General features: G+C 52.7%; 1 protein-coding gene across 1 annotated transcript in view; it reads right to left on the reverse strand.

Moving 5' to 3' along the window:
* LOC311445079 (syntaxin-binding protein 4-like) overlaps nt 1-27,807 on the reverse strand; it is a 39,836-nt gene that overhangs the window by 11,897 nt on the left and 132 nt on the right. The window contains exons 2-11 of the mRNA XM_084536777.1: nt 18,552-18,625; nt 14,813-14,908; nt 14,024-14,093; nt 13,550-13,624; nt 7,096-7,181; nt 6,201-6,321; nt 3,716-3,857; nt 3,417-3,523; nt 2,844-2,997; nt 1,140-1,212 (exon numbers count right to left, since the gene is read on the reverse strand). Coding sequence (XP_084392903.1) covers nt 1,140-1,212; nt 2,844-2,997; nt 3,417-3,523; nt 3,716-3,857; nt 6,201-6,321; nt 7,096-7,181; nt 13,550-13,624; nt 14,024-14,093; nt 14,813-14,908; nt 18,552-18,625 — 998 coding nt within the window. The remainder of the gene's footprint in view (nt 1-1,139; nt 1,213-2,843; nt 2,998-3,416; nt 3,524-3,715; nt 3,858-6,200; nt 6,322-7,095; nt 7,182-13,549; nt 13,625-14,023; nt 14,094-14,812; nt 14,909-18,551; nt 18,626-27,807) is intronic.

A 27,807-nucleotide genomic window follows, 5' to 3' on the forward strand; every position in this document is an offset into this window, starting at 1 on the left:
CCTCTGGCCCACCCCAGCACCTCTCACCCTCCTTGGCCGCCGGGCAGGAGCACGGTGAGCAGCAGTGAGGTGCTGCAGACGCGTAATCCTCCTAATCCTGGCATTCATCCGCTCTGCTAATGCCAGCAGCTGGGAAGCAGGAAGAGGTAATAAATGGGGCTGCTGGATTGGCCACCAACACTTCGCTCCCCACGTTCAAGGGCAGAGCTGTTACCCTTCAGTGCATGGCTAATCAGGATTAGATCCACGAGGCTCTGCTGTCAGCTCTGGGCACGCAGATATCCAGGGCATCCGCTGGGCACCCACCGACAGGCAGTCCCTGGCCCAGGCTCCAAGCCTGGCTGCTGCTCTTTCAAAGCCGGCTGTCTGCTTTCATGGATGACAACACCGACACAAAGCCTCCCCAGCATCTCACATTAAAACAACAACCAAAAAAAAAAAGTGTAATAAAATCCCTCAGCTAAGTCAGGAAGCAATTAGATCATTGCTATATTGCCTCAGTGGCCCAAGGCCCATCACTGGGTGCTCTGGCTGTCTGTCGGTGGTGGCCACCTAAAAGCCTCCCTGAAACCAAGGCTTGCTGGGGACTCACTGACATGGTAAGGAAGATCCTCCAGGCAGAAGCAATGACATCTATAAACAATTTTCCAGTTTGAACAACTGAGAACAACCTTAATGCCTGTACAATGCCCGGGGCTGCCATGCACAGTACAACCATCAGGAACTCACTTTTTTCCATACTGTGTCTCCAAGGGACCCTTGTTGCCAGCAGCTGGGAACGTTACATGCAAGGAGACCTGCTGGATGTAAGTCTCACTGGATCTTTGCACGTGGGCAAAGATGCTGCTCCAAATGAACTACACACTGAGCATGGAAAAAGTGCTGTTTCCTATTTCCAGTCCTCCAAATACCTTAGTAAAGAATTTTGCTATTATAGACAAACCAACATGGACATAGTTATTACCTGTTGAGTAAACCACCTTCCCTCTCTCCCAGTGGGTTGAATGTCTTAATCACACCATTAGATTCCACCAAAGTGGTATAAATACTGATCAAAATTAATTTCAGCATCCTCAGCACTGAGGAGCCAAGGCTGTGTTGGCCACCTACACAGACAGAACCGTTAGCAGGACTCTTACCTGAGACAGTAAGCTCTGGTGGGCAAATGTCTGGTGACAAAGAAGGCACAGGAAAATGATTTTCATGTCTATTCTAGAAAAAGAAGACAAAAGGACACAGAATCTAAGCAGAAACTGTTGGTGTAAATATAGAGCAGAGCACAGGAGATCAGGAGAGAGCAACCCAACTGGCCTGCAGGAAGCAAGAGCACCCCATGTCCCCGTCCTGGCTCAGGGACAGGCCAAAAGAGGCTCTCAAGGGACTTCCCGCAGCTCTGGGTGCAGGTCTGTCCCTGAACCAGCTCCAGATATCTGGCAGACAGAAAACCTGAGTTCATTGTTACTCTGAGAGCGCGGGTGAGTTTGACTTTGTGAGCTCTATCTGTAGAGGTCCTCTCTAAACCTCTGTGTCCAAAACACCAGTGAGTTCCTGGTTCTGACCATGGCCAGTTGAGTTATTTACCGAAAACACCTCATTATCAGAATGAGAATGACTGGAAGCAGAGATGGGTGCCCACCCTTTCTGAAGTACCAGGTCATGGGCTGAAGCACAAGTAAAAGGGGAAAAGGGTCGCAGTGTAGATAAGCTGAGCCCACTGAGACAGTGTGTCCATAGCTGGAATCTCAGAAAGAGAGGCACGGAGCTGATGCTGAGGACAGACAGGTGGGAAACATGGGAACCTAAACATGCTTTCTCTAATGTGGAACCCTGACCTCAATAGAAGTTCAATTCTTCAACAACAAAGTGAGGAAAGGAAAAATTTAATTCCAGTCAGCTGTGTGATTTCGTATAGGTACACAGCACTACACAAACACACCTTTCTGCTGGATGATGAACGATCTCTCCATACTACTCACATATACATGTATATGAGTAGCCTATGTATGTATAGGCTAAGGCTGACTTTCATAAACATGTCTGCAGCCTGGCACACCCAAAGGCAACATGTACTTGCCATTTCTGCAAGTCAGTGTCTTCACAGGGTCTGGAAAGAAAAACCTTTTTTGGAATGATGCTTGTACAAAAGCAAACTCCATCCAGCCTTGTCCTATGGAAGCTTATGGGGAAAAGGGCAGAACACACACCAGGCATTGCAGCAATCCAGGAAATGAATGACAAAGGCACGAAACCCGATCACAGGCCTAAATTATTGTGGGAGTTGTGTGGTTAAATCCTGTCTCACCACGCACAGCTCAAGCCCTCGCCTCTGCAAACACAACATGGAGCTAGGCTACACAGGAAGAATGAGCCTGTCTTATCATTAGGCTGGTGAGGAGCAGACACGGGCTGCTCAGGAATGCTGTGGATTCATCCTCATCAGAGGTCTTTAAGAACAAAGAGTCATTCCTGCCTTTGGGTAGGAGACTAGATCAAACCGACTCCTGCGATCCCTTCCAGCCCTGTGGCTGTGTTGAATGAGATGCAGGTTGCTATCCACAGATTATTTTTTTTAACCTGAAACGTCTGAAACGTCTGAATGCAGGCCCTGGAGATGAAACTCCTGTCATTTAGCTCCACCGATTCTTCGCTGTCTCAAACCCAGGACAGAAAAAACAGTATTTCAGATTTAAAACACCTGGCTGTAAAATGAGGCGACATTCATCAACATTGCAGACTTTCCACAGCCCAGAAAGACTACTACAGGGTCCCTAAAAAAGAGTTTTCTGATCAAAGAGAGATCACAGGACTCATGTCTGTGGTCTTAGACATGAATTTCAGCCTACCTCTGGGGACCTCACGTGGACCTTCAGTCTGCAGGAACTCAAACCATTTCCCACAGCCTTTGGCGGTGGCGACGGGATGTTGTTATGAACTGACAGTCCGGGATGTAACCGTCCCCGTCCAGGAATAAAGGCCACTTCTGTGTTTCCCTCGTGTCTTAAATGAACAATAAATACAGGACATTTGATTAACCAAGAAAGTATAACTTAAATTTGCAAAATGTTCATTCCCACGGTTCTTTCTCCAGGACAATCTCACTTAAAGCCATGGAACCTGCACCAGCATGGCTGGATTACCACCAGCCGGGTTGCTTGTTTGGACTTCAGCTCTTTTGTGGAACTCTGGTAGACAGTGATAGTGGATATATGGGAGGACCAGAACAATGTGAAGGTCTTCATTACGCTTCAGGATAATCCAGGCATTCAATATTTCCTCGTATCACAGCCATCTCAAAGTGCCATTCAAAACTAACATGCCTCGTGCCTCCTGAAGCCAAATTTTGGTATGACACAAAGGGTTTCTGCCTAAGATTCAACATCACTGTGATGATGACAGGAAATACACTACATGCCTACCTGAATTTGGCTTTTGTAATGATTTTTCTGGCCTCTTCAAGTGTGCTGCCCACCAGGGAATCTCTATTGATAGCAATTAGTTGGTCACCAGGTCGGAGCCGGCCATCCTAAACAAAGAGGGAGAAAGTCAGAGCACTGGAAATGAATATCCCTCTGCCCTACACCTTCTGCAACAAAAATCTTTGTTAGTCCATATAATGCATTATTCATCTGTTCTTAGAAAAGCTGCTTCAGAAGAGCTACAACTTCTAGGAGAAGTCCCCATTGCAAAGTCACTGGGGGTTTCTCCACTGACTTACCTTGTAACAGTCACCATCTGGCATAAGCTCTTGAATGTAAACCATGGGACCATCAGGTCTGTTGGATCCACCACTGATTGTCAGCCCTAAGCCAGAAGACTTTGCTATAGAAATGCTCTGGATTCCTGATTCAGTGGAGTAGCTGCAAGGGAGAGACGTTAGCAGGTGACTCGAGGTGACCTGGTTTATTTTGCCATATCTCTGAGCAATCTCTCCTTGATTTTCTTTCCCTGTATGATCTTCCTAATTTCTCCTAGTCTTTTTTGCCTCTGCATATCTTCTTCCACCCAACCTGTGAAGGAGAAGGTGAGGACTACAGTTTCTTAGCAGACATTGTTTGTCATTAGGAAGATAATTGGCTTGCTTAATCCCAAATGTTGGGGAATACTTGTTTTCATTTAGGAAATAAGAAAGAAGAAACTAAAGTCTTAGCTAGTATATATTTGGCATCCTTGTCTCTACAACAAAAGGAAAAAAAAGGGCTGATGTAGTTATTATTCCAAACCCAGCCTAAATCACCAGAGAGCAATTTACAGATTGGTCAACTATTAAATAGCCAATAGCAAAAGTCAAAGTGAAGCTCAGGGTACACAGCTGACTTTTCATTTCAACCACGGTTTGGACTCAAAACATTGCAAAATGCCCTGAGAATCAAGCCTGTAAACTTCCTTATAACAATAACTACCACACTGAGATCTACTTTTATGGCAGTGGCACAAATGCCTCACCCAGCCAAGGCCGTGCTGAGTATGGGGCAAGAGCGAGGAAATTGAAGCCTGCCCCAAGGAGCTGCCTGCTGAGCAGGACCCAGCAGGGCACTGAGATGGTGACTGCTCGTGACTGCGCAGGGAGGGGGAGCTGGCACTTACAGCAAGAGTTTGTGGGCACCAGGATTTTACTGACACCCTGCGGACTGGGGGAGTGACTGGGCGGCACCACACCAGGGAGGATTTGGGAAGGATTCGGTTGTGTCTGAAGGTCATTAAGCCTTTTCTTTGTTATGAGCCAGGTGCAGGTGGCATCTCTCCTTTTCAGTTTATCTCCACAGCAGCCACTCACCAAGCCATCTGTGGTTTCTGGTCCTCTGTGTGTCAGCTGGTAGCTTCAGACACAAAGATATTCCTGGGCATTGCTGGCACAGAGCTGCCCCGTGCTGCTCAGCAGTGCCATCCCCAGCGCTCAGCACCCCAGCGAAAGAGCAGTGTGCTGCCCGTGCCTCGCCACACCGACAGCAGGCCACACATTTATGCACCGTGCGTCTGAGGCTTATTAAAAAACAGAAATACGGACCCCCCCGGAGGGGGTTAACCATAGAGCAAGGATGCCTGATTTATCCAAACCAGCTGCCAAGGAGATGAGCTGGCCTCTCCTCCGTAAGGGTCTCTCACTCTGTGCAAGCAGCTTAAACCTCTGGTGCCAAATATTTGTCCTTTGCAAATCCCTAATAAAGAGCTGATATTTAGCAAGAGGATTTACTGGTTCTGCAGTGAGGCCTGATTCTCTTTAGCAGAGCCTTGGCTTGTTTACACTGGCAAAGGAAGAGAAGCTGTGGGCCCTGGCGATGAATGGTCCCAGCTCCAGTGCCGTTAACACCCTTCACGTCGTCCCTCTTGCAAAGGGCAACCCCGTGCACCCTGGAGACGAGACTCTGTGAAAAACAAGCTCTGCCTGCCCAAACCTCTGACCCTGCGAAATATGAAAGGGCTGGATGACCACATGAAAACACATACTTCATGAGCCATGGTGTCTGCAGGCAGCCACGGCTCACACCAACGCAAAGGGCATCGGGAAACGTGCTCCTGAGTCACCTTCTGGTGGCACCAGTGACCTTGCAAAGGCACCCAGCTCGTGATGTGGTCTGTGGAGGTGGGGGAGCACCCTCCTTGCAGCTGGTGGCATAAAGCCATGTTGCAGAGGGCAGGGAGAGGAGCAGCTGCGTGGCTGACCACCACCCGCACACACCGACTGTCCCAGAGGGGGAGATTTCAGCTTTTGGGGGGCGGGCTTATCCATCACAGCAAACTGCTACTGTGATGAGGACACACAGGGGACACTCTGGAGCGGACACATTAACAGTGAGCCATTGTGTTGATGCCATGGTATAGAAGAGGTAAGGATGATCAAAGCAGTCCTTCAGACCAGTATTCACTGTTTTTCTCCCTGAGACAGTGTTAAGACATTTGGTGACATCTTCCTAACAGACCAGTGGTCTGGAACACCTCGCTGTTTGCCACACACACAAACTCCTTAAAGAGGACACGTTTTAGAGGGGCACCCCCTGCTTTATGAAGAGCAAAAATTCGGAAGCCAAGCACGGAAAGGGCCCAACAATTGGCTACTAGCTGCTCACCAAACCTGGTGGATACAAGCCTTTGACAAAGCACGACAGGCAGCTTGCCTTGCTGGCTGCTGAGGGCAGGTCTCAGCAGTTCCTGGGGCACAACACCACGGCACAAGGGGGCCCGGCTGGCACGGCTGTACGTACTGCGTGTGGGGTGTGTGCGCTGGGTTGCCAATGAAGGGGCCATGGGAGCTGGCCGGGCTCAGCAGAAGCGGGCTCTGGGAGCGCGAGGAGGAGCCTGAGGATGTGCTTTCCAGGTATCGACCTGAACAGCAAAGTCAGAGTCAGTCCAGAGAGCATGCACACTCCAGCACCACCCTCCCACTCTGCTCTGCCATCAACAGCTGACACCAGCTTCCTAGTTTTTTTGGAAAAAAAACATGTGGAAAAGGCATCAGCATGTAATTCGTGGAGAGGACACCATCAGCATCCTCAGCACCCGTCCAGCATGAGATTGCCACCCCTCTGCCAGCCCAAAGTATCTCTGCAATGGGGGAGGGCTGGCAGCTTTCTGGGATGCTGACCCAGAGAGATACCTTCTTTCCCCATGCACAGGTGCTTTGGCATTCTGGTATCTGGCTTAGGTTAACCTTGCTGTGTCTCACTAAGCATTTCCCTTTTTTAATTGAAAATAATGATAATCAAATGAATGATAGCTGAAATGCTTTGAAATGCACTGTAGAAAGCTGCATCTGCAGAGATGGATATTGCTGGCAGCCCTGCATGTTAAAGTGGAGTCTGGGTATCTGGAAGTCTGTTCTGGCCCCAGCTCAATTCTCCCTAAATTCCCCAGGTGGATGCTGGCTCACTGCCTCGCTCTGCGCAGGCACTACCAGCCGTGTTGGCTGCTCCATGCCTGTAAATGCACTCAATGCTTTCAGTAAAGAGCAGGACATTGCTTCCTTCAACCCAAACCAAATTAAATCAAATCAGAACTCCTTCAAAATAACAGTGGGATAAAGAAAACTCTCTTGGCAGTGGGATAAAGGGGGTTTCGGTTTTCCCCAAGCACCTCCACCAGTGACCAACCAGTACTCACTGCTGCCATGCAGCACTGGTGAGCTCCGTGCAGAGCCGGTGTTGCTCTGGGAGCCAAACTTCTCCAGCAGCTCTGAGAACTCTCTCCTGGAAAGGAAAACACGGGATGGTCACCAGCTGCTGCACAAAACCATTCCCCACCCCACTGTGTGACAGCAGCGCCTTGATGGCTGTGACTTATTACTGAGTCTGTAGGGCTGGCTCCCTCCAGCAATGGGGAGCAGACAGGAGCTTTCTCACGCCTGAACCCTGCAATCTCAACAGGTTGTGCAAGGCTTAAGGTCAATGATCAATCTCATGACTGAGGATGCTGAACCAGCAGAGACATGCTAAGTTTACAGATACTGAGAGCAGAGGGGCTTCTTAGTAAATTCAAGTACAGGGAGGAGTCACAGAATCACAGAATATCTCAAGTTGGAACGGACACACAAGGATCATTGAGTCCAACTGCTGGCTCCACACAGGACCACCTGAAAAAAACAAACCCGATGTCTGACAGCATTGTCCAAATGCTTGTTGAACTCCAGCAGCTCGGTGCTGTGACCACATCCCTGGGGAGCCTGTCCCAGTGCCTGACCACCTCTGGGTGCAGAACTTTTCCCTAACCCCCAGCCTGACCCTCCCCTGTCCCAGCTCCATGCTGTCCTCTCGGGTCCTGTCGCTGTCCCCAGAGAGCAGAGCTCAGTGCCTGCCCCTCCGCTCCCCTCCTGAGGGAGCTGCAGGCCGCCATGAGGCCTCCCCTCGGCCTGCTCTGCTCTGGGCTGAGCAAACCCAGGGACCTCAGCTGCTCCTCGTATGCCTTCCTCTCTAGACTCTTCACCATCTTTGTAGCTCGCATTTGCTCAGTCTCTAACAATTTTATGTACATTTGATAATGTGGTGCCCAAACCTGCATTCAGGACTCAAAGCGAGGCCACACCAGCACAGAAGAGAGTGGGAACGGTGGCCCACAAAAGTTTAGCATTATCCCTCTGTCTTGATGTAACCCCCCTGCTTCATATATTACCTCACGGCAAAGGAGCCACATCCACAACATCTGGAAGCTGCTGTGATACTCAGGAGCTTTCATTAATGCTTTGCTCCCAGGTTGAGTTTGATTACCGTGTAACAACCCAGAGGTGTTTAGTCCTCCCTAAGCCGTAATCACTAGCACACAAGAGGTGTTGCTTCACGACCTTCCTCACCAAGTGAAACACGCTGAGTTCTTAAGCCATTAAGAACCACCATTAGCCATGTTTACCAGCTCCTGCATCATTTCTGTAATCCTTCTTTGAGCTGCTGTGAGCCTCTCACATCCGTTTGGATGAGGAGGCACGGAAAGGGGATGCCACGGTCAAGCACCAGCCTCACGCGCCCATCCCTGCCATGCTGGCTCTTTGGGCAATGCAGCTACCACTCCTCTGCATATGTGCAGCCCTCTCCCTTCATAACCCAACGCTTCCAAATCAAGCCAACCTTCAGGCAGAGAAGTCCCAAGGATGACTAATTTCTTACAGGTGTCATTACGGGAGAGACCCTGAAATTGCTGCTTCTCTGGCAGCAGCAGCATTAGCTGTCCACTTTGAAGGCAGGCGGGAATTCCCATGGGAAGGTGCCCTGTCGATGCCACAGCCACATGAAAAGCCTGGCTACGAGGGCTAGCTCTCACGCTTGACAGTCGGTCAAGCCCAAGACAAACCTGCAGGAAACCAGCCGCAGCAGTTTCCTCACTGAGGAGCCTGCTACTGCACACCAGCAGACATTGTGTCATCTGCATACTTTACTGGGACAGATGTTATATATTATTGGCTAGATTAGAGTCAACAATATTAAATGATGAGTGAATCATCAGCTCCTTGGGTTCCTGCTGGAAGTGCTCTCAGTAATTTACGTCTTCCCATTTGCAACCAGCTCATTAACTAACTTCAAAGAATTATGCCTGCCTTATCTAATATTGCCATCAAATGTATGCCTTATTTATTTGATTTAATGCTAATTTTAAATCCATGTATCACACAACACTTAGTGGAATGCCTTGGTGAATCCAAATATTTTGCATTGACATTGTTGTCTCTATCAACTAAACCTATGTCCTTAAAAAAAGACAACAGCTTTGTTCAAAAACCCCACCATCTACAAAGATATTCCAGCTGACAGCTTCATAGCACTAGACACTGGAATATGTCTGAGCACTGGAAAAAAATTAAGTTTAGAAAGATCCTATAGCAATAGGGTGCAGTTTCCTGTCCCATGGTTTCCTTGGGTTAAGACTTGGATGGCTCATCAGAGTTTTCCCAATTTGCCAGTGAAATTTCTACAGGTCATTCAGACTCCCATTTCACTGGTAACTCACGTGGTGATGGAGTTATCCCTCCATGACCTATTGCAATGGCAGGGCTGACTTGCTGGAAGCTAATACGTTATTTCCAGTGATTACCTAGCCATCCGCAGCTGGGTTTTTGTTTTGGGCTGGGTGTTTCTGTGGTCATCTATTGTTACATTTTCCACAGATAATAATTCGTCAGAGCATGGAACAGGTTATGAACTTAAAACAATGGTTAAAAAATTCTTAGTCAATGCAAATGCAACTAGTCCAGCAGCTCCTGTGTTCTTTAACCCTGCTAAACAATGCAGCCCCAATCACCAACCCATGCTGTCAAACCTTTTGCTACAAGCAAGGGCAGGCAAGGCTTGGGCATTCTTTGTTGTTGTTTATTTTGAGTTGTTAAGGTCATCCACAAAGCGAGGCGGCGTTCATCATTGTTTGCTGCGCACCGCGACTGCTCGGCGAGGGACAGGGTGATGACCTGCGTCACACGCTGCCCTTCTGGCTCCTGCTTTGTTGGTCAATACTGCAAGCAACAATTCCACCGAGGACATAAACACATGACTAACTTGAAGCTTATCCCAGCAGCAAGCAAGACACTTTCTGGTGTGAATCTCCCAAGAATTAATTTTGTGCTCAGTGTTGTATTTGAAGGAATTTGCGAATGGGCAGATGATGCCCAAACATTACTGATTAATGAACAAGTGCACTGGAAGAATGCTAACAAGCTTTGCTTTGTGCTTTCAGACGCTAAGAGACTTCAGAAGTCATCTTTAATATTTAAAATTTGTCCCTTATTAAAATATTCTGAATTCTCAGGTCTCTACAAGTCTAAAATGCCCAGCTTTATTTCAAAAAAAAAAAAAAAAAAAAAAGTCATGGGGCTGTATAAGGCAGAAAGTTCATCTTGACAATCCCTTCTCCAGCTCTTTTTCATTAAAGTAAAGCAGTGCAAGGGCTGGAGCATCCCTGCAGCAGAGCTCAGCCCTGCGGTGTAGGGTCAGATAATGGGGCTTGCCAGCAGTAGCCAGCTGCGGCCGACTTTGCTACAGATTAAGCAGTAGGAGGGGGTCAATCTTCCTGCAGAATATTGTTGTTTTATCTCATAATACCTTTTTGTCCTGCCCTTTTGTTCTTGGGAGAACAAAGGGCGAGTCTGACATCAAAGGTTATGCGACAGCACCGCGTCTGGAAACCTCAGCCCTGTACCGCGGCTGGGGAGAGAGGAGCCTGTGACACCGGGTGAATTAATAGCGTGCCTCAATAAACAAAGCCTGCAGGGCAGCGGGAACCCCGAACCCCAACCACTGCAAGCCTGATGCAAGCAGCAAGCACGGCAGAGGCAGATTTTCTCACACCCAGCCCACAGCAGATGCATCGTTTACAGCTCCTGGGTGGGCGACACTCCACAGTGGTGGCCACAGGCACGGAGCCTGAGCCCATTCCTCCTCTGCACCCCAACACCGCTGCTGGGCTGAACTTTGCCATAAATGCCTGGGAAGCAGCAACCTGCACACGTGCATCACAGCTCAGGGGTGAGTGGGTCCAGGTTTTCTCTCCAGGAGCAGCTAAAGACCCAAGGATACTAGGCCTGCAGGAGTCAGTGCTCGAACAAAGCAGGCGCTGAAGCTGCTTCCTATCTGTGGTGGCCCATGGACGTCACCCAAAGTGACACAGCAGCATTGCTTGGCAGGCTGGATGAAGGGATTGCCTTGTACCAGGCTGGGCAACAGCTTCAGGAACTGCCTCTTCCTGCATATCAGCTGTGTGCTTGCACACAGGCAACCTTCCTTGACTTCTTTGGGTGCAGGATTATGAATTGGCAATGTTGCAATGATTGTACGTGTAGATGTATGATTAACGCAGCAGCCCAGTTTTGACAAGATGACTGTGCGTGCCGTGCACAGATGCGTGATAAAATGCTAAATACGTTGCGAGTGTGAGGAGGTGCAGCGCAGGCAGGCTTTCTCACAGTGACAAACCTGAAAGACCAGGACAATATCTGCGCAGCCCATGGAAACAAGGCACTATTGTAACTTTCAGGCTGAGAATGAATAAACAATAATTACGCGTATGCAATAAAATTATCCTCATTAGCCAAAGATGAGCACAGATGAAATCGGATCTTCCAAACCCAGCGTGTCCAGCTCTGAATCTGAATTTTCTGCTTTAAGCCCTAGCATTACTGCAGCGCTCTGCAGCATGTCTGATGTGCCAGGCTGAAAGCATGCATCTTATACATGCCAGGACTGAGTTCCATTAACAGCGCAGGTAATTGGGGCCTATAATTAACATCAGGGACAAATAATAGCCTTTATAAGTCAAATTCACCCAAGGGCAACCACAACAAAATGCTACTCAGCTGAGTCATTGGGAAAATTGGCAGGCAGGGTGAATCTTCTTCCAAACCCAGAGCCATCGCCTTTCCTCCCCAGCGTGCCTTGTCCACACGGGGCTCATGCAGAAAACCTGCACGCAAACAGCTGCCAGGAGGCTGGATCGTGCCCAGCACCCTGGGCAGGGGGCTGTCTGCTCACCCACCTGCTGGAAAGATGGCCTGGCATCATAAAATAAAGACAAACATAAGGGGGAAAAAAAGAAAGAAAAAGAAAAAAAAAAAAAAGAGAGAGAGAGAGAGAGAGAGAGAAAAAAAAAAAAAAAGTAAAAAAAAAAAAAAAAGTAAAAGAAAAAAAAAAAGTAAGAAAAAAAAAAAAAGTAGGAAGCAGAAAAATCCTTCCTCCTTTTTCCACAGCCCTTCATCCTGGAAATATGTATTCATGTATTAAAGGCTGCCAGAAGATTGGGTAAGTAAAATCTCTGCAAATCTTAATAATAATAATAAACTCATTACTTCTCCACTGTCCCTCCAGGTAACCTTCTGCAGATTTAACAGATAAGCAAATGGAGGCCAAGCAAATTGCTGAAGGTCTGCTGGTCCTCGGTCAGGTTCTGTGCTGCCTTGCAGGGAGGCTGGGGGCTGCCAACGGATGCACGTGAGCCACAGCCGCAGCCAAAGCCACGCGTGCAGATATTTTAACAACCATCTGTTGCAGTTTAAGATGTTGGGAGGCGAGGTCGAGGTGCCTGAGCAGCTTGGAGCAGGCAGACACAGGTGAAGGCAGGACGCCAGGCGAGCAGCGAGCTGTGCGTCCTTCCTCACGCCAGAGCTGGGCGACCTGCTGGCTTCACCCAGAACTTCCTCAGCAGCTGCTGAGGGACTCACAGCTAATATAATAATTTGAGATGCAATTTCCACTTGAAGAGCACAATATGGGTGGGTAAAAAGCATCATTAATACCAAATACTTCTTCCACCAGAATATTACTGCGTTAAAATGAGGCTCATCCCTGTCATTACAGTACTCTCACCAGCCCGCTAAGGCAGTGACGCTCCACAGCTGTTGGTGGATAAGAAATGAAACCATCATCCCCGACCCTAACGGGATGCAGGTACATTGAGCAAGTGACCGCAGGATCTGCAGCCACCCACGGCAGCACCAAGCCTCACGCCACCAGCCCTCCCACCCACCACGGCGCCTGGGCTTCACCCACTCTCATTTCAGTGGTTCTTGGTGCACCTCAGCTTTCCAGAGGTGTGCTTCTAGCCAAAGGAGGAGGGGAGATTCAGCACATTGCAGCGAGTCTCCCTGGGGATGGGAGCATCTAATCCCATACCTTAGCTTCCACAACCCTGCCCTCTCCTGTGAGAACATCATTGTCCCACAGCTAACTCCAGCCACGACCAAACTGAACACTTTTCTTCTCCTTTCAATGCCCCCAACCACCTCTGAAGAAAGCAAGACCTTACAGGGAGCAACCACCCATCTTCCCTAGGAGGAAGAAATCCATATAAGGCAGCTTGAAGGAGACCTTATCTCCCATCTAGCTGGAAAAGAAAGGGAAGATCCTGCTGTCTCTGCACATCTCCATCCAGAGCTTTATGTAGGACATGATAAGCCATAGGCAACTCAACACCACCCAGCAGTGCTGAAGGAGCCTTCCCATGCCTGTGCCACCCTAGGCCAAAGACCCTCGGCCACGTCTGTCTCCACCAGGGGCTTTGAGCCCGGTCAGCTCAAACGCTGTCCAGTTGTAGAGGTGCCAATGAGTGCCACCACCACCACCACCCTTCCTGGTGTGAGAAGCCTTACCTGGCATCATCGTCACGGGCTATAAGAAGGCGCATGTGGCTGGTGGCTGACGCCGTCCGCAGGATGTCCACGGCCCTGCAGGACAAGAACACAACGTGTCAACGCCAAGGGGCTTTTTTTTGGGGTGGGGACTGTTACTGGGCTGGATGGCTGTGGGGCAACCCTTGCTGTTAGTGTGCAGCCTTAGCACACTGTGTGGCGGTGCAAGGCGTAGCGCCCTATTTAAGAGAAGGTTTCTCACAGATACAGGTGGGTTCGCTGCTCTGTTTTCAGAGAGAAACTTCACATCGATAATTTCATCAATAATTTCCATGTTGGCCCTTGCAAACAGTGCTGGATGCAGAAACCCTTTGTTTGCACCAGGGCACAGACAAAGCAACACCCCAGTATCCTCCATTCAACCTGCGGCCCAAACCACTTCACAGAATTATACAAAACCGAGAGGAATGCGAGATTTCCGTCCAGATACGGTACCTCTCGCTGGTAACCCCAATTAGGGAATCTCCATTGACCTCCAGGATCTGGTCTCCTGGCTGCAGGCGCCCTAGAAAAGAAAACTAATGGATAAAAACTGCAGAAAATACAGCTTGGAGGGACTTGGAGAGGTTGGGCTGTTCCTGCCTTTGCCCAGAGACAGGATGAAATATGCATGGGTTGTTCTGAGATGCTCATCAGACCTGTTTTTCAAGATGTCCATAGATGAAGTATCTACCACGGCCCTGAACACGCTCTGCCAACGTCAGAGGCCTCCCATGCTATAGGAAGTTATGAAAGTAAACACAAAAATACCATAAAACTTCTGCTTCATTCAGTTTGAGGTCAGGTAGGAAAAACCACGAGTGGTTCCACCTGCTCTGGATTTATTTTTTCTTCATCAGATGGAAAAATAATGTTGTAACATTTGGAAAAAAAAAAAAAAAGGCTTAAGTTCCAGAAGGTGAACTCTGCGGACCCTTGCCTAATGCCTGCTGGTAAGTCGCTTTGGGGCTGCACGCGATCCTGTGCAGCTGCTGCAGGCAGCAGAGCGCAGCGAGCTCTTTGTGCAGCAGGGATGGAGCTGGGGTTAAAGCCACAAAGCAATCCTCTAAGTGCTGTGGAGCCCAGGGGCAATGCAGCCCTTCATCATTACAGTGATTATCACAGTAAAAACCAGCCCCGCTGCTGGAAAATCTGGGAGGAAGTACCCAAATGCCCCAAAAAGCAGTGTATGGAAGTACCCTGTCTTCTGGCTTTTCTGCTGATCCCCCTCCACGTTTCACTCACCGTCAGCATAAGCAACACCCCCTGGCAGGATCCTCTTGACATAGACTCCATATTCTTCTCCGGTGAGCTCCTTGATGCCGCCGATCACCTTAATACCTGGGGGAGGAGAAACGCCCGTGGCACAAAGGCACGAACCAGGCAGATTTGGGATCTAAGGCTTGTTGTAAACCGCTTTTGTGGCAGGTCCTGCGTGCCTCCTGTGCTACACCCGCGGCAGAAACAGGACGAGGCTGCTGACGCAGCACAGAGGCCAGAAACATCTGATAACACCTGCTCCAAGTTACAGTGATGGAGAACAAGCTTTGGGGAACGCACAGGCAGGGAGTGACTGCATTCCCACAACCCAAAAAATTCATCGTTTGCACTTAAATTGGTCCGTGCTGGGAAAGGAGGCAATTCTGCTGGAGAAGCTTCAGCTGCCATGATGAGCCCCATTAGATGTTGTTGTGGGAAGGCGATGCTCCACTACATCCCCTGCAGCAGCCACTTCTGAGCACCATCTGAGCAGCTCAGAGGCAGGGATGTCCCTTGGTGCCCTGCAGCTCCCCAAACCCCACGGGTGCCTTCACCAGGGGCTGGCACCACACGGCTGCGTCCCTGCTGCCGTGCATAAGCTGGCTGGGAAAGGCGCAAGAGACTTATTTGCCCGCTGTCATTAAATCCCACTTCGAGGATGCAGGCTGCAGACAGAAGGATTAAAAAGCCTGGCTTTAATTAACAAATCTCTCCTGGGACCCGCCAGTCAGGCATTTTGCTGCTGTGGCTGGGAGGGCAGGCTGAGGACAGTTGGCACCGCACTGGGGACATGCCCCAGGGCTGGCCCTAGCTCAGGACCACTGGGGACAGTGGCACAATCTCCATCCGCTGCTCCCCTTCCAATATAACCTAAGCCCTGCACTAAGGACTCCTGTTGTTTTCAGCTATCCTAGGGAAAGACTTCGTCTCTCAAGTTGCCTCGTGTTAAACTCACTGAGGCGGGTGGCAGAGAGCCCCCGGGATGAGGATCGCAGCGGGAGGGCCCAGGGGCCCTGCACCACGAGCACAGGCCCTGCACAAGGCACAGCCCCAGCAGCTCCCCCAGTGTGTGAAGGAGTCGGGAGTGATGGCGTGGGTCAGGCACATCCCTTGAAGGTCTGCACCTCGGGGGGGGCCCAGCAGGGACAGCACCCAACAGCACCGTGACGTCTGTCGGTGCCGGGCTCCTGGGCATCAAGTGAATAATGACTCATTTCCCTTTTGTGTCCGCACATCAATTGTAATAATGGCTTAATATAGCCAAAGTATCTACAAATCCTCCTTCATCCCGAACAATGTCAGGAGAAAATCCGATCTTGTTATTAAAATCAGCGATTACTCACAGCATCGCTCCCAGCCACACTCAAACTTTGACAGGGGGGACAAAACCAACGAGCTCCTTCTCTCCCCTGTTGGCAATCCCGGCAGGCACTGCTGCTTGCACCGGGAGTGCCCCTGGGCGCAGAGGTGGTGTGGGGCAGTGGGACAGTGGGTGACAGCACTGCCCTGTCCCCCATCCCCTGCTGGTGCCCACGGGGGTACAGGCTCAGGCTGTTTGCTGCAGTCCAGGGCAGGCACCTGTCCGTTGTCTGCTTCTCCTTGGGGTTTTGTCTGGGAGTTCCACAGCTCGGGTAGCGTTCCTGGGAGCCTTCCTATTTTATAAATGCCTGTTTCGATTGAATTTATATCTGGGACCCAGTTTAGGTAAATAACGGCTCTTTAATTATCACAGCATCAAAGTCCCAGTATAATGCTTATTAAGTCATACTTAGGGCCAGATAATCTAGCCTATTTTGGATCCCTCTCTTTAATCTTTCCTTTCTGGCAGAGGTCCTGGTGCTGATGCTGATGTCTCCACTCATTTCTCTTTTGCAGAATAAAGGTTTACAGGGAAATTCCAGGTGGGAATGCAATTTGCACCAGCCAAGATGGAGTTTTCTTTGGATTCCTAGCAATAGTATAAGTTTCCCCAAGATCCTTGAGCTTCCCTGCTACATCTAATCCTGCTCCCACTAATGCCGGTGTCACAGTTCTCAACTTCTCAGCCCTATAATCTCACCTGCTCCCGGCTCGCCGGGCGGCTCTGTGCCATGGGTCAGGGGTCTCCCAGCTAATCTGGTTGTTTAGCCCAAATGCCATCATCCCCACGGCTCCTGGGGTGCCAGGCATGTAGGCAGCACAGGTTCTGATCCCAAACTCTCCTCCTCCCAGCTCCACCACCCTCACACTGAAATTTGCCTGCTGGGGGATGCTGTCCCCGCCAGCACAGTGCCGTGGTCCCAGCGGTCTGCACGCAGTGAGGCTGCCTGCTTTGCGCCTAAGCCAGCAATGTTCAATTACATTTCCCGTAATCCCTCTGTTGATCCTGCAGCCCCAGCCAGCTCTCTCTGTCTGGAGGAAGGGACAGATTGCAGGTGAATCGCTCTCTGCCTTGTCCTAAGGAGATGAAGGTCAAGATAATGGGATCCTGGCGTTTCTGAGAAACACTCCTTCATCAGCACTTCATCAGCCCTTTGACGGCTATTCTTTAATTCCAAGCTCCATTCTGGGAGCCGCCAGGTAACCCCTTTGAACTCCTGCCCAGGTCCACTTGTGGGTTTCCACACCAAACCACGGAGAAGCAGAGCCAGGGCCAAACGCTGACCTGCCTCACCAGCCCCGAGCAGACTGATTCTGCCCTGCCAAGCACCCGCAGCTGGGTGGAAGAAGCTGGCACCAGGCACAGGTGCTCACAGAGGAGCCTTTTTTCCAGAATGTGTTTGTGCCTTCCTGCATCATTGTGCCTTCCTGCAGCATGGTTCAAGACCAGCAGAGGTCTGAGAGACCCTGCAGAGCCCCTCAGGCACCAGCAGCTGGAGAGGAGCTGTGCGGGGACCCAGCGGAGCAGCTTGTGGGGGGCTGTGACCAGTCCTTAATGAGCCAATCTAACCCCACAGCTAAAATCCCATCAACTCAGCCACAACTGCTCCCTGAGATTAAAATATTCAGAGAGCAAAGGAGCTTCCCCAAGTTCCCATGGGCCTTATGAGTGGGTGATCAGAAGAGAGCCAGGGAACTGCAGCATAGAGCCCCGTTAGCCAAGAGCTGGGAGCAGCCGCTAATTAACGAGTGGTGCCAGGAAACCTGAACTTGTTTCTCTGGGGAGGAGGAATTCCTGGGACAGGCCCCCAGGTGGTCACCCAGATGGTTATGACCCTCCTCTCTGTGCTTTGATGTCCGGTGCCCTACAAAGGTTGGCTGACTCGCTCTGTGCTCGTGCTCTTACTGTGGGCCGGGGTTTCTGATGGGATCCCACCTGCCCTCATAGAGCCCAGGCCCCAGGAAGGCTCCAGAACCTGGCAGGGGCTTTCTGGGAGCCAGGACACCAGCACGGGCTTGGGAAGTGTACGGGATTTGTTTTGTTAAGCTGGAGAAGTCAGCAAGATCTGCAGAAAGCTCTGAAAAGCCTTCCCCTCCACCCTGCTCAGCCCCAGCTCCAGGTTCCTGTGCAGCCCTCAGCACTGCAGCTGCTCATCACCAGCAGGAATTAATTGGGATTTTGACCTTATTTGAACCCCCCAGCTGTGAAAGGTTCTATCAGAAGCTCAGCACAGGCAGACACAAGAACTGGTATTCCCATGAGAAATCGGACTTCAGACAGAGGACAGATCAGGACAAGGACCCTGGGGATGTGCGGGATGCTGGAACTTCCCCCAGTGTGGGCGTCAGGGGGCTCAGGACTCACCCAGCCCGTTGGCACAGTCGTAGAAGTCAAAGCAATGCATGGTTCGATCCATCCCGTACGGTCCCATGAGTGTCCTGGGGGAGAGAGGAGAGGCATCTTCCTGAAGTGGGTGATGACAAAGAGCTGTCCACCTGCGTGCCAGCGCCGCCTCCGGCCCCGCAGGGCTACCTGGAGGCTCGGGCTGAGAGTCAGGGCTGCGTGTTAAGCCCACCCTGGCAAAAAGCATCCCCCCTGCCACCCCCCCCCAGGGTTTATACAGATAACCGAGAGAATATGTGCGGGGCTGGACATCATCCTCCCCACCCAGCAAAGCTGATGGACCTGCCTGCGATTCATTACCCCAGATTAACAGGGCCGGACAGCTGTCCAGCTGGGTGGAAGTGAGATCAGGGCTAGGACCAATGTCCCGGGAATAAACCCGTTTCACAGACACAAACAGCCCGTAATGAAGAAAAACAGGCCACATCTACTCCAAGTGCTCTGTACCACATGCGGGGTGGCCCACGGGGAGGCAGGGACCATTTTCCACATCTCCATCCCGCCAGAACTGGGGATCTACGGCCTGGCCCCAAGTTTCTGCCCCGCCAGGCTGAGGGTGGGAGCTTCTCCCAAAGTGGGCAGGAGAGCAACCCAAACCTTCGCTTCCCCCACGCCAAGTCACATCCCAGCTGCTGTTTTAGCCAGTCTCCCTCCACTCCCTTCTATTGATTTTTAAATCTGGTTTAATGGAACCCAGCTTTGGGGAAGCCCCACTCCAGGCATTGCTCCTCCTCCACAGGGTCGCCCCAGGAGGACCAGAAGACCTTGGCACGACAAGCCCAGAGACAGGCAGGGGTCTCCCAAAACACTCTTCATTCTAGAATTTAATTTGCAAGAGGAAAAAGAGTTTCTGAACCAAGATCAGGTCCCAGATCTTCACTGGGTGCAGCTGAGAAGGGACGATGAAGCAGGGCAAGATGCATTCCTCCGAGCACAGCAAAACGGGATGGAACCTCACAGACTGCTCTTACCAGCCATACAAACACCACTCACAACATCCAACCATGGGCAGTAACGCCCACCTCTGCAGCTCGGGCTGGAAGCTTTTTATCCGTGTTACAAACCACCCCCCTCGATATTCCCACATTTCAGCTGTTCAGGACACAAGACAGCCATACGGCCCCACTGCTTTGCCAGAAAATGGTGTTTGGGGTTTCCAGGGAGCCAGCCCAGCCTGGCCCCAGCCACCCCCTGGGATTTTCAGCATGAATCTCAAGGAAAACTCTACCATGAGCAAAGAGAAACAGCTCAAACTGGGCTGAAAGGCAGGGCGAGGGTAGAGGCGGCAGCGAAGCAGGTGCCTACCGGTGCCACCAAACCTTGTCCTCCATCCCACGAGCCCCAGCCCCGTGCTGGGGGGAAGCCTGGGACCCCCCCACGTCCCCACCCCGGCCCTCTACGTGCTGTCACCTGCTGATGATGATGGCTCCCTTGTAGAGCACGGAGACAGCAGGCATCTTGCTGGCAGCGGCAGCCCAGCCCGGCCGCCCCGATTTGGCAGGAATCCGTCAAAACGATGCGAAACGGGGAGGGCGGGGGTCACGTGGTCGCCCCGTATGCATGTTAATTCCACCCAACATTAACACAGATCAGCTAAAAACATCTCCAACTTTAGATTAAAGCTTATGCAAGCCAAGCAGAGCCAATGCTGCCCATTGCGAGCGCCTTCCTGAGCACAGGGGCAGCGAGCTGCCCCAGCCCCCTGGAGGGCTCCCCACACAGAATTAAAACAATGGGATCGTTGTCTGGGTACATCCTATTGTTCATCTTCTGGGAACATCCCCTCCAGGGCTGAAAGGCAGTGATCAGCGCAGGACACGCATCCTTGGCATCCCTAAAGACTTAAAATCCCTGGCGAAGCTTTGGAAGCAATAACAGACTGTAGCACTCAGGGGTTTAGTTGTGGTTTTTTTTTTTTTTTTCCTTTGCATCTTTTCCAGCCCACAGCATTTCCTGCTTAACGCGAGGCGAGTTGAGCTGTTCTGCTGGCCATCAGGAGGTCAGAAGCAGGACCTGCCCTTAAACAGCCTCTTCTGCCCCGTTTCCCCTTGTGCCCCCAGCCACAGCGGGGTGACCCCAGAGGTGGGACATGGCATCGTGTCCTCCTGGGCCACGAGCACCAGGTTGGGTGGGACAGCACACGTCCCGCACCCTGGGACAGCCCAACTCCATTAATGGGGTCGTCCCCATACTGCCCCACAGCATCTCTGCACGCTCCAGGCCACCCTCGTTAATTGGACCAGACCTTAATAACTGAACATCAGTGCACACCAGTCCAGCTCATCCGTGGACCCGATACAGATGTGTTTGCTTAGGGCTGCAGACTCTGCCAGATGTTTGTTTGGACACGGTGCTTTGGATGTTACTTCTCCCCCACACGAAGATGAATCTGATGGGCAGGAGCCCTCACTGGGGCCTCGTGCTGCCTTGCCCAGGGTCAGGGAACTTGCAGAACACTAACCGTGAAAGGCTCTCCTGTGTTTTAATTGCTGTTTTACTTTTGTTTTTTAAATTACTTCCATCTTGGGGAGTTTATATGAAACATTAAAAATTCAGAGCAGACCTTCAGCTGCCAAAGCACTCTAGAAATCTAATTTCTTTATCCAAGTTTTGCTCTTGAAGCTAAAGGATGTCTACTGGACACCAAACACAGCCACCTCTGGTGTTTGCTCACAGGCACCCCTCCAGGGCAAGGTGCTCGCCCCACACCTGTGAAAAGGCTTCAGCCAGAGGGACCAGGAGCAGAGGGGCCGAAGCACGGCACTGCTTCCCAGTCTGCCACAGGGCCAGGGACTGGGAGCCCCACTGGGCTCCCCAGCGATGCCCTCACATCACCCCTCAGACCAGGCCCGGGGTACAGAGCACCCAAGGGTGTGCTCCACAGGGGTCTCCTTGCACCCTGCTGCTCAGAAGGGCACCAGCCCACCCATCCCACCAAGGTCCACGTGCCTGTCTCTGACCCTAAAGCATTCGGCCTAGGACAGCCAGGTTTTGTGGCAGGGCAGACACGTGAATTCAGCTCCTTGCAATACTGCCGCCCTGCGTCCAGGCCTGTTCCCTGCCCATGGGGAGCTGTCCCACACCTTAGGAGGTCTTTGGAGACTTCTCTAATGAATTAATTCACAGAATTAACCCCTTGGCTCACAGTCTGAACTGTCCCAAATCAATGCTGATGAGGCAAAGGGGTGGCACAGGGGGCAGTGCCTGCAGCGCTGAGCAGACCCCTGTGTGTGCACGTGTTTGGGGCTGGGATGCTCAGCAGCTTCACGACCAAATCCTTCAGCAGCCATCACCAGACCGCCCAGTGCCACCAGCAGCACCCAAAGCCACCCCCCTCCTTCCTGAAGCATTGTACCAGTTGGGCTGGGCACCACAATGAGCTGCAGCCCGACCAGGGCTCAGTTTTATCTCCAAGCCCTCAGGCCCTTGCTTTCTCCAAAACAGGCTGGTGCTGGGAAAATCAGCAGACTCTGATGCTGCTCCTGACTGTTAACATCCATCCTATCTAGAGGAGAAGTCAACCCTAAATCACAACAGAATAGCTTCAGAAGTTTTTTTAGTTTAAAGCTTTTGCTCCCATTCAGGAAAGATTTATAAGCCACGTGCAGCGTGCCCCAAGGTCCTGATCCTGCCCCATATCACTGGTGCTGAAGGCAAACACCCCACTGGCAAAGGGGATGCACCACACATTCAAGCTCTTCCCTCAGTTCGGACCTAGCTGGGCATCCCAGAACAGCCCAGGCTTCTGATCCCAGGAAGAACTCACATTTCTCAATAAGCAGGTGAATGGAAGGAGCATGAATTCGGTACAAACCAACATCGCAGGGCCAGACAGCCTACAAACGTGTGCTTTACGTCCACATTTTAGTCTACTGCTAGAAAAAGTGAGTTTTGGTGGCATTGATTATTGCTATATAAAAGCTTTTTGCTAATAACAATAATAATAATATCCAAAGCTGAGTGAAGATACATCCATCAGCTTTAATTAACGCTTACTTGCGTGCAGGAGTGGCTGAAGCAAAGTGGAAGCAACAATAAGGCTTCCAGAGCAGAGCCACAAGACAAAAAACACCGAGGGCAAAACCCAGCACAAGTCAGGCATGTTCCTGAGGCATTTTTCTAACAGGTGATGATGGGGAGGGCTGGGGAGAAGCACAGGACACAGCCTCAGCTGTGAGAGCCCTGTCCCAGGCGGTGCGACCACCTCCTGTGGGGACAAGGACACAAAGGACGGGCTGGCTGCGCCCTGCACCTTCCCCAACACCTCCAGCTCTCACACCTTCTCCAAGGCATCTGGGGAGGGGAAAAAAAAAAAAAAAAAAAAAAAAAAGAGGGGAGGAGGATCGCTGCACAGAGCACAATGATCAGCAGAAGCAGCTTGTCCTCATCATGCAAGCCTCTCTGTGCCCCTCCTGCCCAGACTACAAGAGAACAGCACCTACAGGGACCCAGCGCCTCTGGACTTCCAGGTTTTGATGCCACCAGCTCCTCGACTTTCAAGGCAGACCTTTTAGGGCCCTTCATGAAGGCAGGCTCTGTGGGAAGGACGTCCTCTCTCTTCTGCTTCTCTCCATCCTCAGTTTTCTTGACAGCACATTTTAAGTTTTAAAGTCCTTGGATTTTTTCCCAAATCCCAGTGATGTAACCCACCCTGTGCCTGGCCCAGCAGCATGCTGCCAGAGGGGAGCGAGCTGCCTCGAGGGCCTCCCTCTGCTGCCCGGGGCAGATTTCAGCCCTGTCACTGCAGAAAACAGCATTAGGATCTGCAAGATGGAAGGGGTGGGTTGGGGATGCAACAAAACCAATGAGAATTTCTTTTCCATCTACTGGAAACTCACGAACAGATGCCATCCTCTGCTGTGTGTTACCCACCTCTCCTCTGCAGTTTGAGGAGGACCTTCTGGAGCAGCAGCACACGGGCACTGAGCCCCTTCTACATTTCTCCCTTCTGCCCCCTCCCTTCCCTGCCCAGCACAAGCACCAGGAGGACGCAAGGTGGCAGGAGGGGCAGAAGGGAGCAGGATGTGGGCAGTGGGACCCTAAACCTGGGCTGCAGCCACCCCATCCTGCGGCCAGGTCAGCCCGGGGACAGGACAAGGAGAGGGCACGAAGGTGCCAGACCTGGGGACAGGTCACCGAGCCAGCAGGGAGCCTCGCTGCAGGGCTTAGCAGAGGGACGGGATCCGAGCAGGTTTGTGTGGGTGGGAATTAAAGAGGTGGGAATTAAAGAGAGGCAGAAAGCCGTCCTTCAGCAGCAGCGAAGTCCAAGGGCTTCAGGAGGCAGCAGTAAGAAGGTCTGACATGGGAGAGGGCAGCCCGTGGTGGGATCCACGTCCCACCAAGCCCAGGAGCCACCGTGGGAGCGAGGGATGCTCAGGCAGCTCCCCAGAGAGGTGCTATCAGGCTCTTGCTTAATGAAGATCCAACATTTGTTTCATGACAAAACAACATTAGCGTGGGCTGAAGAGGAGCTTGCATCTGATTAGACAACAACCACGTTGCTTACAGGATCGGCTACAAAGTGGTGATAACAAATCAAACAAAAAGAGATAATCAGCTGCTGTAAAGTTGAGAAGCAATCGCACGCTGCCCACCGTCACAGCATCGCCCACGCCATTTCCATAAATATTGCCCCTGGAGCTGTTTTGAGCAAACTCAAAGAAATCAGGGATGTTCACAGGCAAGCCTGAACAGAAACATGCTGCCAAAGTTACTGGTGGAGAAGCGCCCAACCTCCCCAGCTGCAAGCAGCCCCCGGTGCTGGGTGCCCCCCTGGTGCTGGGTGCCCCCGCCACCCAAGGCAGGAGCCTCCCCGCTGGGTGCCCAGCTCAGCCCCAGGCAGTCCGAGATCCAGCCAGCAGCTAAAAACCCCAGTGCTCTGAAACAGCAGACTGGGAGGAAGCTGGGGGTGCTTTGAGAGCTGCAGCGTTCCACGAAGACATGCTTGTGACCAAAAGGGTGAAGAATTTCCTCAATGGCAGGGCTCACACGGGTCCATGCAGTGTCCCAGCCAGGGCTGTGGTGCCCCCATGGCGCACTGGGAGGGCAGTGACAGGTCCCAGTGCCCCAGGGACCTGCAGCCCCCTGTGAGGCACCACACAGCCCCCAGCCACCCACCAGCACTGGGAGGATGCTGTAGGGCTGCTGCGAGCTCAGCGTGCTGACACAGCTCCCCAGGCCCGGGTTTCACACCAACCTCCCCATCCCCTTGCCCGGCAGACCCCAGGGCTCCTCCATCCCCTGCCCCAAGGCACAGAGCAGGGAGGTGGTCCCGGGGGGCTTGCCCAGCCCAGTGGTGCTGGGTCACCAGTCACCAGGCCCAGCCCTGTTGGAATCAAAGCCTGGCTGTTTGTCCAGTGATGGCAAAGCAAGCAGTTCCTAAAACCAAGAATGTTTCACTGCTTGATCCCTCTGCCCGCTGAAGGAAGAGCCTTAAGCCCAGGCAGGACGCGTTGCCTCAGCCTTAGAGGAGGAAAACCCACGTCCCCCAGGGGGATATAACCAGCAGCAGCCCCCATCCCGAGGGCAGATGGAGGGGCAGCTCCCCTGCTAGCCCAGCTTCTCAGGTCTTCAACTGCTTCTGCCACCCTCCCCTGAACTTCACCCCACTCATCCGCACCCTTCTTGGCCAGCGGGTTTCTTTTCAGCATGGGGGACTCATCTCGGTGAACTCTCCCTGATGTTCCCCTCTACGGGCAGGGGCTTCCAGAGGGAGCTGGCCCCACCTGAAGACAAGCAGCGAGGCAGTGCAGGTGGGGCATTTTGGGGGGATGCTCCTCTCCCTGAGCACGTGTAGCCCCCTGTGTGAGGCACGGCTGCCAGGCACCACCAGGACAGACCCTGTGCTTGGCTCCAGCTGACAAGGAGAACATCCCCGGGGCTCCCACCCAGGTTGGGTTGCAGGCTTGAAGAGGCCAGAAGGACTCGACCACGGGCCGAGCTCCCCCCATGGCCATGCAGCTTGCCCCGTGCTGCTTCAAAGCGCTTCGGTGGAGGGAAGGGCAAAAAGGTCTCTCTAATTACCATGTCCTGCAGCAATTAGGGAGAGGCCGTTCCAGGCAGCAGCCAGGTCCCGCCTGGTCTGGCGAAGCTTCCTGGGGACGATGTTTGTGTCGGGGCCTCCCGGCACCTGCCCCAGCCCCCAGGCACTGGCCGGCCAGCGGGATGCATGCCACGAGGCTGCAACGAGCTCACCCCGCTGTCGCTGCAGCAGGCGTGGCGGTGGCACCCTGCCTGCCTTCCTCTTCCTCACCACCCACGGGACAAGGACGTGCTGCTCCCCTGGGTGGGAGCACGGGGATTTGTGCTGCAAAGCACAGCCTGGGCCTGAGGAGCAGCTCACCACCCCAAACCCACACGCTCACAGGAGGTCACGAGCCCTGCTGCATCTCAACACACTGAATTTCATCAGAGGAGGAAAAAAAAAAAAACAAGGTTTGTCCAAGCTTCAGCTGGAAGGCAAAGCGGAGGCCAGCGGGAACCCTTCAACCACTCTACTGCAGGCATATGGGACCTGCAAAGGGTTAACAGGATTATGAGCCTGCCTTGCTAAATCCCCTCGGTCATAGGATTGGACTGGTTGTAAACTTATTAGCAGGGGAAGGATGCTGGTGGCCGAGCGGGCGGTGGAGCACTGCCACCCCCCCCCCACCCCTGGTGCAGAGGAGCAGGGAATGAATTGGGGAAGGACAGCAGGAAACCAGCCCGAGGGAACCCCAACGCACCCCCAAGACAGGAGAGAGAAATAAAGAGGGGAGGGAAGCAACTGGCTGCTGAGAGATGGGAAAGCAAAGCCTTTGGGGAGAGATTCCCGGTGCGGGTCATGCCACCGAGCCTCGACTGCAACAGATGCTGGAGGAGATGCAGCCCTGGCAGCTCCGTGCTGCCAACAGCAGCTTGCAGAGGGCTTGGCTCCATCCTCAAGCATCCCCATGGTCAAACACAAAGCATCTTTAGCAGGGCTTGCTTACAGCCCCTCGCATCCCCTGGAGAAACAAAGAGAGGTGGGAGATGCCGGCAGCATCAGCACCAGGTCAGGGAGCTGAGAGAGGAGCTGCCGGGGCCGCCACCGCACCGGCTGATGTCCCACCACCACACCATGTGTATCAAATCCCTATTCCAAACTCCGCAAAATTAATCTTTTAATCAGCGGCCATATTTATCGGTGGGCTGGGGAGGTGTTATCTCCCCACCATCTGCTCGCTGCAGAGCCCGACAGCCCAGCCCCGGCCCCACGCAGCCGGAGCTCGCCGCACGCACGGTCTGGCCCCACGCACAGCTCCCCATGGCCAGGGGCACGAAGCTGGGGAAGGTTTGGACCCAGACCCCGATGAACGAGCAGATTTCTCATGGAGAAGACAGCTTTTGATTGAAGAAAAATAATAATAATAATAATTTTGATCTTGATGGGCAGCCCCACAGAGCCGGGGGTGCTGTGGGACGGGGGAGCTGTGCTGCCCCGAGCTCCCCACCCTACTGCAGCCCTACTGCCTCTGAACCCAGGGGTGGCACCAAGCCGGCAGCACTCCCCCAGACTCACCCTGCAAGGTCAAGCCCGTCCCATGTTACCACCTTCCATCCAGCAATGGATTCTGCCTTTTCTACACCCAAAAGCAGCAGGGAAGCATCAGCTCCCGCACAATGCCCCAGGGAGCCTCATGGGGGAGAAGGAGCCATCACCCCAAGGCACTGCCCTCACCAGCCCACCCACATCCCCCACAGGGTGCTGCCACCCCACGCACCCCCCAGCACCCCTCATCCCTCACCTCAATAACCTCCTTCAGCAGGAGACGGCTCGTGCCCCAGAAACATCCACAGTCCCAGCTGCCTGCAGGCTCTCCATCCCCACGGGGGACGCCTGGGCTCGGCCAGCCCGAGAAGCCTCCACGGGAGCTCGGGGTGGCCCCAAGAGCCCAGCGAGTCCCTGCTGGTCTGGATCCGGCCCACTGACCCCCCAGTTAATCGGCTAAAGCCGCTCGCTCTGAACCCTGGCCCTGGCTGCGGCGGCGCTCCCGCCGGCTCCCGGCTGCCCTACATAGACATCTGCAGCCGCCAGCTCCCGGCCCCCGCACCCAGCCCAGCACCAGGCTCAGATCCTGCTCCTGCCACCTGCCCGGAGCCCCTGCCCCTTTTCCTGGGGGGCTGGAGGGGGAGCACTGCAGCTCTGCCCCCTTCACACAACGTTTGGGGCTGTCACTGCCACCCCCAGCCCTGCCCT

This window comes from Aythya ferina, assembly GCF_964211825.1.
Source record: "Aythya ferina genome assembly, chromosome: 15".
NCBI lineage: Eukaryota > Metazoa > Chordata > Aves > Anseriformes > Anatidae > Aythya > Aythya ferina.